Genomic DNA, 15,288 nt, shown 5'->3' with positions numbered 1-15,288 from the left:
TCTCGTTTCTCTCTCTTAACCTGATAAATACATTATGGTCCTCATTATTATTGGTATTTTAGATTCGGTCTTTTTAGTTTTGTTTTTTGTATTTTTTTCATTTTTGCTTTTATTAAAGTTTTTTTGTTTTTCAATTTAACCCCTGCCTTTTAATTTGTATAAATAATGTTTATTGATTCAGTCCTTCTATTTTTAATTTATAATTTTTGTCCTTTGTTTTTTTGTCAAAGTTTTTATGACTTTAAATTTTATCCTTTATAGTTTTTGTTTTTCGAATGATAATAATGATTCCAATTTGGTCCATCTTTTTTATGATTTTTTATTGTTTTTCTTGGCTATTTTATCAAAGTTATTATATTTTAAATTCTATCCTTCAAATCAAGTTAACGACTTTTATTTTTTCAACAATAACAACAACAACAACAATGATGATAATAATACTAATAGTGATGATAATAATTGTAATAGTAGTGGTAATAATAGTTTGTTATGATTATAATAGTTGTGGTAATAATAGTAATAATAATAAATGATAGTTATGATATTAATAATAATGGTATTAGCAGTAATAATAATAGTATTAATAATAATAATGGGAGAAAGGAATAAGAACAACGATGATAATAAAAACACTAATAGTAGTAGTGTTGATGATGATATAATAATAATAATAATAATAATAATGATAATAGTGATGATAATAATAATAATTTTTTTAAGATAGTAATAATACTAATAAAACTGCTACTATTATTACTAATAATAATAATACTAGCAATAACAATAACAATGATAGTGATGTTGGTAATAATAATAACAATAATAATGATAGAAATAATAATAATGTTAATAATGATAATAGTAATGACATTACTTATTAATATTAGTAGTAATGGTGATTTTGATCCCCCATTATTTGAATTGTTATTTTTTAAAATTTTATTATTTAATATATTATTTTATTAAAAATTAGACTTCAAGGTTTTTCTAGATTGGATGCTTCAAGTCTAATGAATCAGATTATAGGTTCAGAAAGTTAATATATTTTTTCAAGGCTTTTATAATTATCTTTATTTTTTATTAGGTTATTTCAGTCATGCAAGCTGGACTGCGGGTTTGGCGTAGTGTCCCGTGTTGGCTTAGCCCTAAATAGTGTTTCTACACATTTATCATGACCACTTTTTAATTTTCTTTTCTTACTATTTCAATAGTTGAATATCTTTTTTTGTACAAAACAATTATTTTCCCTCTCAGCAAAGCGTGAGCACTAAGGCTAGTTAATATTGTTCCCTTTTGCTAGAAAGTGAACATATGAACATATCTAATACAATATACTAGTTTACAAGAGCATAACAAAAATATATTTAGCTCTGGTTTAAAATTAAACAAAGTAAAATTGGCTTGAAATTACTTAGTTGACTTGGTAGGTCAAGATAACCCAACCAACTAATAAAAAAATTATAAAGATAAAATTGAGAAAAAAATAATAATGAAAGTGATATAAAAAACCTCCAGTCATAACTTCTTGCCTAGCTTGGGTTTAAAATTAAAAAAACATGGGAGTTGCCCCGACTTGACTGGTCCAAAGAAAATCTAGTCGACGAGTGAAAAAATCCAAGGAAAATTTAATGAGAAAAGAATAAATTTGACAAAAAAAACCTTTTTTAACTTGACTGTTTATCTCGTATGGGTTTGAAACTAAATTATGTGAGAGTTATTCCAACATGATCTAATTAACTTGGTTAATTCAAAAATAACTTCGTTGATTATAAAAAAAAATATATGAATATGAAATTGAGAAAAATAGAACAAAATTGAACTGAAAAAAAAAAAAAAATCACTATTTATGTCATACCCCAGTTTTGACCCTTGTTTTTCTACAATTTTCTCCATTTTGACATGCACCCACTCTCGATATGAAAAGAAAATAGAAGAAATCTTCTAGGTGGTGGCCTAGTGGTAAGAGCTTGAAACCAAGAGATTTGCTCCCTCTGTGGTCTCAGGTTCAAGCCCTAGGTTGCTCATATGATGGCCACTGGAGGTTTACATGGTCGTTAACTTCAGGGCCCGTAGGATTAGTCGAGGTACACGCAAGCTGCCCAGACACCTAAGTTAAATTAAAAAAAAAAAAAAACCATTGCCCCATGATTGAAGGGAGTCCGGACCAGCCAAACATAAAAGGGGAAGGAAACTCCTCTGATACATCTTTTTGATACCATCATAACCAGAGGGGGGAAGCTCTCTGATTTTTTTCATTAATATCACTGTCAGAGCCCGTGGTCTTCTCTGTTTAGTTAGGGACCCCTGGCCTCTTCCATCATCTTTCTAGGCACAACTCCCACCTGAAACAGGGTACAAAAATGGAGAGTCCTCTTCCATCTCTGAGTTGAAGACCGTCCCTCTCTGTTTTTTTTTTTCAGAACTTTAACTCCCTTTCTTCCTCTCGGGACCAGCAGCAGCCAAGACCCGGTACCACCCGTGAGCCACCATCAGTAATAACAGCCTCCTTCACCTCTTTCACCCGTGACGGCCCCTCCCCACATCCGGCCAGGACAACTCCATCTTCCACCCATAAAACAACCCTCAAACATCCTCGAAACATCCTCCACAAAACAACCCCGAAATCAGCCCAGAAACAGCCCACAAAACCACCTCTAGACAGCTTTGAAAACTCCTACCAAAACACCTGAAACAGACCCCAAACCAGACAAAGCTTTGCCACTAAAACACCATCCAAACAACCACTTTCCATACCAGAAAAATCCAGTTCCAAGCCACCACAAAATTGCCCTACAAACAGTAGCAGTAGGAACCAGCTACGTTGACAAATAAAAAAACAAAAACAGGAGGAGACATCAAACTTCAACATAGCAGGCCTCCCTTCACATATGCTCGTTTACATCATTGCTAGTGAGGAATCTAAGAGGATATATAGCAGTTTCAAACCTCTTTGGATTTTCTTCCAGAAAAAGGAGCAATAACACTCGGCAGTAGGGAGAAAAGACAAACTCAAGACTAAAAAACAGAGAGAAGACTAAAAGTTTAACATAGCAGAGTTCCCTCTACAAGTGTCCATTTGCGACACTGCGAGTGAGGAATCAAAAAGGGCATGCAATGGTTTCAGACCTACTAGAAGTCTCTCCCAGAATCAACAAAAGTAACACCTAGAAGTTAGGAGAAAAAGTAAACATAGATTGAAAAACAGGAAGAAGACTGAAACTTAAATGTAGTAAAGCTCCCTCTACAGGTATCCATTTGCTACACTGCCATTGAGAAATTAAAGAGAAGACAGAGAAGTTTTAAATTCACTAAATGTATAACCTCCAAAAGTAGACAGAGGAATCATCGATGATAATTTTTTAAAAAATTAATCTTCCTGTACATTTCACTTTTTTATATTATTTTGGTTATTTTCCTTTTATATTAAGTCATGTAAAATAATAAATTAAGCTGTCCATATTTTAAACTATTTTATAGAAAATCAGTTTACACGTCACAATATTAAATTTTACTTTTTAAAACTTGGGAAATTTTCTATTTTATAATAAATCATAAAAAAAAACAATAAATGACGTTTAAGATCTTTTTGAAACAAAGGTAAATAATAAGGTTATATTCCCACTAAATTCAAACTTTACTTTCCTAGCATTTGGAACGTTTAAGAAATAACCATAGAAACGATGGAACCCACTATTTATTTATCCATTTCTATTTACTACTTGGGGGTCTGTTCATTAACATAATTTTTTTTTTCAGTTTTCATTTTTAAAGAAAACTTAAAAACTTGTTCATTTGTTTAGAGCAAAATGATTTTTTTTTTTCATAAAAAATACGTTATGATTATAACTACTTTTCATTAAAAAAAAAAAATGAAAATTATAATTTATTATAGTCATCTTAATAATCTAATTATAGAATATTGATTTTATTTTATTTAAATTAAAAATTATCAAAAAGAAGTATACCTGTTAACGCAAAAAGAGATTTTTATATTAGAATATAATAAAGATTAAGTGTATGACACTAAATAAATATAAAAATATTAGATTCCTAAAAATTAAGAAAAAAAATTGTATAACTGATATCTTTTTTTTTTATTTGATAGAGAACTCTTAAAATGTGTTTTTCAAATTCAGTATAAATTTAGAGTTTTCAGAAGAAAAAAAAATATTATGTTTGAACAAAGATTTTCAGTTTTTTTCCTTCAATTTTTTGAAAAATTAAAACATTATCTTATTTCTGAATAATCTCTAAATTTCTCACATAACTAAGGAGTATAAGAAGGAGAAAGTGAGGGGAGTGGAGGGAGGATGTTTGGAAAATGAGATTTATAAAAAGAAAAAAAAAAAAAGGATTCTTACAATAAACTGAATACAATAATGTCTAATACACTTTCTTTGCTTCACTTTTCGATTGAAATTTTCATAAATAGATTTCCAAATTCCATTACTTTCTTAAGTTTTAAGAAACAAACAAATTTTAAAAAAAAAAAATTACAGAAAAAACCACTCCCTGTCCCTTTCTTCCTTCGGTCTAGCATGTCCATTTCCCTTATGAACAACTATCAAGCCCTTTTAAGGAACATGGTTTATCTACCCATTTATAAAAGTGAGTTAAAGACGACGTTTAGAGTATCATCACGATTGTTTTTTAAAAATTCAAAAACATCATAAGAAGAAACCAAATGGTGTGTCTCTTCCACAGTCAAACCACTCTCTTTAAGGGAATCGTTCCTTCTTCGTTGCATCCAAGAAAGCAGCCACACAGCTGCACAAACCTCAACAACAACACAGTTTATTACGTTTCTGTCTTTCACATTGTGCATTGCCTCTATCGCCTTGCTTCGTCCCACTCTGCCACTCAAGTCTTTTTTTCTTTCATTGTTTTTCATGTCCACCACTGCAATACAGTAAAACTTTCTTTGAGATATAGTCTAAGTGCCCCCTTTTTTTTAAATCTGTAAATGGATCATCCACCGAGTCCCACTACATCCTCTGATAGACTTAAGGTAATGAGTTTCTTGCTGATTCTTTTTTAAGCCAAATTCAGTTCTTGTAATTTGTGCTTAGCTTGTATATTTGCATGCTGATGTTTCTTGATTCTCCTTTCACCTTTGGGTTTTCTTGTTTTGGGCTGAAACGTTTCTTGTTAACTTCGTTGTCAGAAATAAAAGAATACAGAAAAAAGATATAAAAAAAAATTGTTGGACATCTTGTTTTCGATAATTTGCTAGTTGAACAGATCAAGAACCATCACAATATCAATTGTATTTTTGCTTGATGAGAACTTATAATGATTTTTGGTCTGGTTTGTTTAAACAAAAGATCAAATCTTTATAGATTGGCTGCTTGAATTCTTCTATGTTTGTTAAAATTTCTATGATTTTCATGAATGATGATGGGTTTTGTTTATCTATTCTTTATATATTACGTATACTGGAGTTGATTTTTATCTTTTACCAAGAAGGTATGTTGGCTTGAAAACTACAGTTTTATTTTTGCTTTCCCCGCAAATTTTGCTTGGTCTTCCATTGGCAATTTTGTGGCCTATGGTCTGCCATCTGTTTTATGATCATCTTCCAGCACATTTCAAAAATTAATCGATGTTGAGCTTCTGAGATTTGTGCTTCTTGAGGAGAAACTGGAGGTTCATTTCATAACCGTTCCTTAGTTGCTCGCTTGTAAGATGGCATCCCAAATATTTCTAGTTAGCAGGACTGACTCATATTGTAACTGAATATGCTAGTTATTCTATAGTATGTGCTTGCCCATCGAGCACAGCAGTTGTAACTTTTTTCTGTTGTTTTGCGTGTATAGATAGCGAAATGCATAGAAATTGTTTTTCCCAGGTGATTTTCATTTGCATTTGTTACAATTTATCTAATATTTATCGAGTTTGAAATCGTTAATGAGCTAATTGAAATATAACTACAGTTGCAGAACTGTCTTCAGATTCTGAGTGATCCAAAACTGTCTTTGCATTTACATTTTTATATGTTAATTTTTACAGGAGACCTGGAGGCACACACTCGTTCTGTCATTTCAAACTCTTGGAGTTGTGTGTGGTCGCTTGAGCACTGCTCCATTATATGTTTTTGGGACGATTCAAACGAAAGATTTCAAATCCAATGAGATTGCATATGAATACTTCTCTTTTATTTTGTGGACTCTCACAGTTGTTTCTTTACTCAAGTATGCCTTCATTGTACTGAGGGCTGATGATAATGGAGAGGGTAATGCTCTTTGCTAACTGAAAACTCAGGATTATTTTTACATGATCATATCATGAAGTGTTATTCACCTCAACAAATTCTTGAAGGTGGTGTTTTTGCCCTGTACTCGTTATTACGCAGGCATGCTAAAGTGGGTCTGATTCCAAACGACACAAGCACCAATGAGGTTATGCAACATGAAGAAGAAAGCACTTTTAGGGGAAAAGTTGAATCAAGGGCAAGAAGAGCCATAAAAAACCATGGAAGGAGTCATTATTTGATGCTGTTCACGGCATTGTTTGGTGCTTGCATGATAATTGGAGATGGGGTGATAACCCCATCTATTTCAGGTTAGGCATTCCTGAATCTTGATAAACTCTAATTTGTCAGTGCAGTTAACTTGCTTAACCTTTAGTTCTCTCCTGTATTCCCTTCTTATATACTAATGCTGTATCCTTTACCAGTGTTATCAGCTTCATCAGGTCTTCAACGTTCATTATCAGAAATTAAATGTAAGAGCTAGCTCTGTGAATGTGTACAAAGAGTACTTCATATTTTATTATAGCCTCGATATCAATATCCCTTCATAATTTAATTTCTAACCTCTGTTTCTCTGCAGACTCCTCCTCGCCAGACGCACAAGGAGCCATATCAGATGCTTTAAAAAAATGTGAGTGACTTAGCATGAAAATAGTTTTGGCATATAGGATGAAAATTTCTGCTTTGGCTACCTTGAAGCATTTACGGCAAAAACTTACCAGTGTAATCTGCAGCATTTGGAAATTTTCATTTCTATATGTGTTTAGAACAATTGTCATTTACAGCATATATATCTTGGTATGAAGCTAGAAGTTTTAATTCTCTAAAAACATAATAATGATGATGCTTTATATTTTCTTTTCGAGATTAATAGTTTCAAATAATTAAAGCTTGAACTGATTAGAATTTTAAATCACTTGCGATGATTATATGGAAGCTGTAAAATTTTGGTTTGCCAAGTTTTGGCTACCTAAGTTACTGATCTGCTTCCAAAATATGTGCCTTTTTCAGATGTACCATTGCCGTCTGCTTGTGTCATAACAGTATGCCTCTTTATACTGCAGCACTATGGGACTCATAAAATCGGGTTTATGTTTGCCCCAATTGTCACTATATGGCTTCTGTTTATTGGCGGAGTGGGTATATATAATATATTCCACTGGAACCCTGAAATCTTCTCTGCATTGTCCCCAGTATACATGTACAGATTTGTAAGAAATATCAACAAAGACCGTTGGAAGTCACTGGGTAGCATTCTTCTCTGCATAGCAGGTCGGTTAACATGCTCCTTGTTCTATACTAGTTCTTTTATTTGTTTGTCCTTTTTGTGTTTCTCTCTGAATATGCTGTTTATGGTAGTAACAAATTGTGTTAACCACTCCGTCTGACTACTTATCCTGCAGGATCAGAAACAATGTTCACAGATTTAGGTCATTTCTCTAAGAGATCAATCAAGGTATTGAAAATAGCTCAATATTTGTTGCCATAGCACAATTATACAGAGTCGGTACAGAATTACAACATAACTTTGTTTGGTGTCTCTGATGCAGATAACACTTGTCTACTTGATTTATCCAGTTTTAATTTTGTGATATGCTGGTCAAGCTGCTTTTATCTCTAAACACTGGAATGGTCCTGAAAATTTTAATCATCTAAGTGAACCCATACCTGGTAAGTCTTTCACTGTTGTCTTATGTTGTTTGATGCTGCTTCACCTGGGATATATGTTTCTAACTTGTGGAAAGCATTGCAAATCCAGAACATCTTCGTCATGTGTTCATACTGCTATCTCTTCTTGCTTCGGCCGTGGGAAGCCAAGCAACAATAACAGCCAGCTTCTCCATTATAAACCAGTGCCGTGCACTTAGTTGTTTCCCCAGAGTAAAAGTTATACATACATCAGATAAGAGACATGGACAGGTTTATATTCCAGATGTCAACTGGTTATTGATGGCCCTTAGTCTCTCCATCACTCTTGGTTTCCATGATGTAACTAGAATTGCAAATGCAGCAGGTGTTGTCCATCAATATTATATTCATTCCCTTTTTCTGAAACTCTGAGGTTCTAAGATCCTTGAATAAGATAATGATGTTTTCTAGGAATCGTTTGGAGAACAGTAAAGTAGTCAACTTTTAGTTGAGAATTTATGAATTACAATAGAGCGAGGAGGAGAGTATGAATCAATTACAAGATAAAGCCTAGGGCAATAGATTTCTTAGTGATGTCAAGCTTTCACCTTCCTAGATCTTACAACAATTAAAGTAGCTATTAATAGTTTTCAAAATATTGACATGTTTAGGTGCATGGATGAATTTTTTCTTTAATACTTCAGATTTTTTATAGTTACATCTAATGTATACTGGTTAAATCCCTATACCGGTATGGCAATTGTTTTTGGGATGATAGTAACAACTTGTATGATGTCCCTTGTGATGGCTCTGTACTGGGAGAAGAGTTTGTTCATATCAGGATTCTTTTTGATGTTCATATCAGGTATCTATTTGTTTCTTCACTGTAATGCTTGCTTGGCATTATGGAACTACGAAGAAATACGAGTTTGATTTGCAAAACAAGGTTTCTACAGAATGGCTCACAGATTATAGCCCAGGCCTAGGAGTTTCCAGAGTTCCTGGAATTGGCTTAATCTACACTGATATCGTAATGGGAATCCCAGCTTTTTTCTCACATTTCATCACAAATCTTCCTGCATTTCATCAGGTGCTGATCTTCGTGTCCTTCAAGCCCAACCAGTTCCTTGTGTGCCTCCCAGTCAGCGATGTTGTGTAGGCAGGGTTGGTGGCAAGGACTACAGGATTTACAGATGCATTGTGAGATATGGGTACTGTGATCAGGTTAGAGAAACGGATGATTTTGAGGAACAGATTATTGGGGCTCAATCGGAGAATACATTTCCTTAGATGAAAGCGACTGTGAATCGCTGACTTCTCCTGAAGGAAGAACGGTGATTGTTGGGACGCCATTGTTGGAAGGACATGCGTTGATTCCAGTAGATGATACCAACCTGGTTTCCGGTTCCACAAATGCAGCTAACAATGAAACAATGGCAATTCCGGTGGGAGATTTGATTGGACGAAATGCTCCTGTGAGGAGAAAGAAGGTTCGCTTTCTAATTCCAGAAAGTAGTCCTAGATTACGGGTGTCTCTGTCAGGGATGAGCTACAAGAACTGATTAATTGCAGGGAAAGCGGCACTGCATATTTCCTAGGTCAGTCGCATTTAACAGTTCGTGATGGTTCTAACTTTTTTAAGAAATTCCTGAATATGGCCTCCGTCTTTCGTGATAAAAATTGCAGGGAACCTCCAGTGGCATTGAATATCCCTCATGCTGCTCTCGTAGAGGTTGGCATGGTGTATATTATATAAACTACATGTATGGTATGAAACTTTGTATACACCACTTCTTTTTTTTTTCATTTGTTTTTGTTTTTTTTGTATTTTGTCTTTCTTTCTTTCTTTCTTTTTTTTTTTTTTTTTTTTCCCATCATTTTTTTTTTTTTTTTCTCTTTTTTTTTTTTGAATTTTACATTTTTTTTTTTTCCAGACAGTCTTCTTCTTCTTTTTTGTTTGTATTTTTTTTTAAAAAATTATTTTTATTATTTTTTTAATATATTAAACTAGTTAAGAATTTAATTTTGTAGTTTTTTTAAAAAAAAATTATTGATTACTACAGTATTTCTCTACATGGTTTTTTTTAATGAGTTTTTTTCATCTTCTTTTTTTTCAAAATGATCTTTGTCGATTTTATTTTTTTTCATATTGAGCTGGTTGAAAAATTTTACTTCATAGTTGTTTTTTCTTTAAAACAATGTGAATTATTACAATGTTTCCCCACATGATTTTTGTTTTGCTACAATGTTTCCCCACATGTTTCCAAAATTATTTTTGTGAATTTTTTTTTTTTTTAATATTGAGCTGGTTGAGAATTTGGCTTTAATTTTCCCAATGTTTTTTTTCCATTTTTTTTTTTTTTTTTGCTTATTTTTTTTTTTCAAAATTGTCTTCTTTTTTTAAAAAAAAAATTGTTTTTGTTGATTTTATTTTTTAAATATGGAGCTAATTAAGAATTTAGCTTTGTAGTTTTTTTTTTTAAAATGTGGATTGCTACAGTGTTTTTCTACATGATTTTTTTATATATATTTTTTTTTTTTCAAAATTTCTTTGTCGATTTTATTTTTTTTATATTGAGCTGGTTGAGAATTTAACTTCGTTTTTTTCTTTAAAACACTATGGATTGCTATAATATTTTCCCACACATTATTTTTTTTTTATTATGCTTTTTTTTCAAAATTATCTTTAATGATTTTATTATTTTTAATATTAAACTGATTGAGAATAACAACTGTAAATTTCCTCATGAAACACTATAGATTGTTATAGTGTTATCCTGCATGTTTTTTTTTTCTTTTTTTTTGTTATGATTTTTTCTAAAATTTTCTTTGTTGATTTTATTTTTTTTAATATTAAGTTAGTTAAGAATTTAGTTTTATAATTTTTTTCTTGAAAATATTATGAATCGCAACAGTTTTTCTCAGCCACACATACACCAAAATACATAAGAGTGGCAACAATAAAATAATGCTTCTGGATTTGCGATAAATAATATACGATTGGATGTAAATTTCTAAATGGGAACCCAGCAGTCTGCCAATATTCATGGGCTAGGTTGGTATATGTATGTGAATCCTTCATCACTCAAAAACAAAATGTGGATTAGTTCTCATGTACGATCTCCAGGAGGTGGTGGTGAAGGTCCAGGCTGGTCGTTGGAATGACCCTAGGTGATGGGGCTCTGATGCACAAGTCCAGTTATTGTCGCAACGGTGGTGCACTAAAAATTTAGTTATTTTTTAAAAATTAGCACAATAATATAAAAATCTTGGTAAAATAACATTTAAGAATATTGCAATTTTAAATTGTGATAATTTATGAGATTATGGTTTAGAACCATGACATCCTTAAATATAACAATTGTGTTGTTTATATGTTATTAATGAACTCGGCCCAATCCAGCAAATGACGTAGATTCAAATGGATAGACTTGCTTGTATGTTATTAATATATTATGTTCTATTGTTTTGTTAATTATAAGTCTTATGTTGTATTATTTTGTTAATTATGAGTTTGCAATTAATTTTAGTGTTTTTAGTATATTTATAACATTGTTTTTATGTGATTTTTTGAGTTGGTTAAGTTGAGATTCAAATATTTTTTTCTCAAATATAATTTGGAGCACTAAAATTCAAAATCAAAATTTTAAAGGTCATCATGAAAACGAAAATAGCATAATTTTTTGTTGAGTTTAATTTTAATTTGAATATTGTTGAATTCTTGGATTTACAACTGTCATTAACCAAAGAATTGAAGTTATTATGTAATTCACCTTAAATTCAAAAGAATTTTTTATTATAAAATGCTTGATAAAAAAAAATAAAAAACAAGAAATGAAAAAAAAAATGTAGCTATTATGTGATTCATCATAAATCCAAAAGAAAAATTGATTACAAGCTATTTTAAAATCACATCAATTATAAGAAAAGAAACATTGAAAAAAATATAGTTTTTATGCTATGTTTAATATATATATATATATATATATATATATATATATATATATACTATATTAGTACTAGTCAACTAGAAAGGTCAATTTTAAGTGAAAAAACTCCATGGATTAAGTCTCCATAAGTGTTTAAACATTTTGTGGAAATGAAAGTTTTAAGCTAAGAATAAACTTGATAAGAAAGTTTAACGTTTAGATTGTTAAGATACAAAATTTATAATTATATTGTTCATAATATTATGATAAATCACTTTATTGTTCTAATGACAATAGCTTAACTGTCCTCATTTGTTGGAAATAGACCAAGACAAACACGATTAGTAATTCCTTTTAATAAAGCAATTAAATGTAGGGGCCATTAGTGTTTTAATCAGTAGCATTTGCATTTCCTAGCACGACATATAAAAAGCAATTTTTTTTTTGAAACAAAATATTTACTTAAAATCATGTTTTTTAATAGTGTTTAAAATCACTACTAGCACAAACTATGTTATTTTACCAAAAAATTTTTTTGTAGCTATGTTATTTTATCAAAAAAATTAATTTTTTTATGCTAATAGCCCAAAACATCAAAAAAAAAAAAAAAAAAGTTGGCTAAATTAACATAAATGTTGGCACTATTGAGTACAAAAGACAAGTAATTATACTAACAACTAAAAAAATAGTTTGGTTGAACTGGTCATATCAATAAAGAACCTAGTTAATATATATTTTTAATCATTTGACAACAAACATTGTGGAGTAGCATGAGTGGCTGAAGTGCTCTAGGGAGAGATGAGGTCGCGAGTTTAATTCTCGGTGATGAAATTTATATTCGATGCATGTGATAGATGATCCTTCATCTATTATACTTTTTTCAACAAATGATAAAAAAAAAAAAAAAAAAAAAAGGAGAGAACGACTTGGCGAAAAAAAAATGGCCCAGGCTTGAAACAGGTTCAGCCGTGCTGCGCCGCTTAGGCCTGTGTCTAGATTCTTTGTATTTGATTCTTTTTATTTTTTTATCTTATTTTTTTTTATTTTTTTATATATAACTTTATCCTTTGATGGGGTTCTTTTGCCTGGATTTTTTTTGTTATTTTTTTAATATATATTTTTAAAATTTATTCTTTAATATATGGTAAGTTGGATGAATCAATCGGCGATAACATAGATCCATAAGGAGACTAATAAACTTTAAGGAATTGATGTGATATAAAACTCTGACAAAATATAAAAACCATTTTTACTGTAACTGGAAAGGAGCAATACTTTGGTGTTGAGATCCTTAATATAAACCATAAATGGATGAAATTCAAAATAAATATTATTATCAAGATAAAATTTCTGAACAGAGAACAATGATTTTTAAATATAGGTACATGAAGAAAATTAGATAAAGTGAAGGTACATTTTGATGTATATAACTTAGTATGCTCAGTATTAGATATAGAAAAGCCCTTACGATCACCAATATGCAAGTAATCATTACCGAAATATGGTTTGGACATTGTTAGATTTGCAAGATCAGATGTGACGTACATGTTGATTTGCACTATTATCAAGAAATCAATCCACATAATTTATTGAGGAAACATTGTTGAGCGCAAGATTGACATTAGGTTGTTGTTCATGGCTTTGAAGTTGAGAACAATAAAGGTTGAATGACCAAAGATTTGGCATAGTTGGCACTTGACATTAGACCACTATGAAGAGCTGTTATTTTGTTGGTTTTGTTGCCAATCACCATGCCTTTAGTCGTTGTTTGAAGACCCATTGAAACCCCAAAAATCAAACCTGATATTAGTGTTATTACGATTGTTGTTATAATTGTTTAGCTAATCTCCATAAGATCGTCCTCTACCACAACTGAAATTATAATTATTCTTATACAAACTAGAGGTCTAACATTGAGCAACATGAGATGATGGTGGATAAGCTGGCGTGGGCAGTAAAAGAGTAGTGACAACAATACCCATAGATTAAAGAGAGGTCTTATGAATGAACTCATGAGTAGAAAGATGACTATGAAGATCAGCATAAGAAAGAGGTTTTTGCTTGGTCACGAGGCTTGTTACCAAGTCCTTGAACTCACCCCGAAGACCACAAAACACATACAAATTAAAATCCCCTAGAGAAACTGGTCAACCAATAGTTGCTAATTCATCAAACAATGCCTTTGCTTTTGTATAAATATAGTAATCGAATTATCACCCGAACAAAGATTTTGAAAAAAACTATGAAGTTGCATAATGCAAGAATTAGATGGATAAACGAGGGTTTGCTTAAGAGTGTGTCAAACACAATGCGAGGTTTGGCAATCGACAACAAGATGCAGTACATCCATTAAAAAAGAAAAAAGCAGTGCATTTAGAATAAGTTGGTCTTGTTGTTTCCAATGAAAAAAAAATATTGACTTCAAAAGAAGAACCATCATCAACAACCATGTGAGGAGGAGGAGGACACGGCAAAGAGCCATCAACAAAAAGAAAAACACCTTATCCAAGAGGATACAGCTTTATCTGCATTCGTTAATAAAAATAATTTGTGTTTGTAAGCTTCAAAGAAATAACTTAATGGGTATTGATTAGGAAAACAATGATTGCAATTGAAGCCTCTATGGTGGCAAGAGTCACGGCGGCAGCAGTAGGGGAAGGTTGCATAGCAGTAGTAAAGGAAGATTCCAAAGTAGAGAGAGAAGAAAAAAATATGAAAATTCACAACAATAGTAGAGAAAGCTTCCAGAGCAGGGGGAGAAGAAGAAGTCTGCACCATAGGCTAAAACAAAGACTCTATTAGAGAAAAAAAAAAATTTAATGTAATAATTCTGATACCAAATTAAAAATAATAGAAAACTTAACTTATTAGCTAGTCAATATATACACACACACAGTACAATAGTTAAATAGTTAATGCAGATATTACATCACAAAATAATACACTTTTCCTAAATATATTCAAGCCTTTCAATATACTATAATACGCTCTGAGAGAGAGATGGAACAGTACATGGGTGGCCCAATATCTGTTACTCTTTGCCAAGCTTTCTTGCTAGAGCTTCATGTGTTTTAACTATTCACTGCCTAGAATGTGTAGTAAGCACAGGTTGAGCTGTCAATTCTCCTATGGAAGGTGAACAGTTCCAAAACATTCTTTGCTCATATGTGAACAAAACTATACAGATAATAAAAAGAGTCCTTCCATTACACTAAAACAGTAACGAATTTGGATGTTCTGCTAGAAAAAGTGGGAGAATGAGCAGTACAAAGGGAAAGATAAAGACGAAGAAGGCACTGGCTACATATACAGAAAATGTACTATCAAAGCTCCCATTATTCGAGAAACCCTTGAACCGTAACTTTCATACATGTAAAAAGACAGATGAGATTAAGCAAAAAAGTCCAGTGTTCTCTGACTGATACCTTTGCATGCATGGGTCAATCCAAAAAATGGGAGCAACAGTCCTGATGCTTCCCT

The 15,288-nt window shown here is 31.6% G+C and overlaps 1 protein-coding gene across 1 annotated transcript; it reads left to right on the top strand.

The window, feature by feature from the left end:
- Positions 1-4,487: 4,487 nt before the first annotated feature.
- LOC118044258 (potassium transporter 2) lies at positions 4,488-9,684 on the top strand. Its single transcript, XM_073412925.1, is given in 14 exon segments — positions 4,488-5,008; positions 6,010-6,232; positions 6,319-6,561; positions 6,676-6,723; positions 6,831-6,881; positions 7,262-7,522; positions 7,654-7,706; positions 7,801-7,921; positions 8,010-8,259; positions 8,626-8,730; positions 8,732-8,991; positions 8,994-9,145; positions 9,148-9,405; positions 9,408-9,684. Coding segments are annotated over 14 exon segments (2,298 nt in total). The 5' UTR covers positions 4,488-4,963; the 3' UTR covers positions 9,636-9,684.
- The last annotated feature ends 5,604 nt before the right edge of the window (positions 9,685-15,288 follow it).

This window comes from Populus alba, chromosome 12, assembly GCF_005239225.2.
Source record: "Populus alba chromosome 12, ASM523922v2, whole genome shotgun sequence".
In the NCBI taxonomy this organism is placed as follows: Eukaryota; Viridiplantae; Streptophyta; class Magnoliopsida; order Malpighiales; family Salicaceae; genus Populus; species Populus alba.
This window is presented reverse-complemented; position numbering and strand designations above follow the sequence as displayed.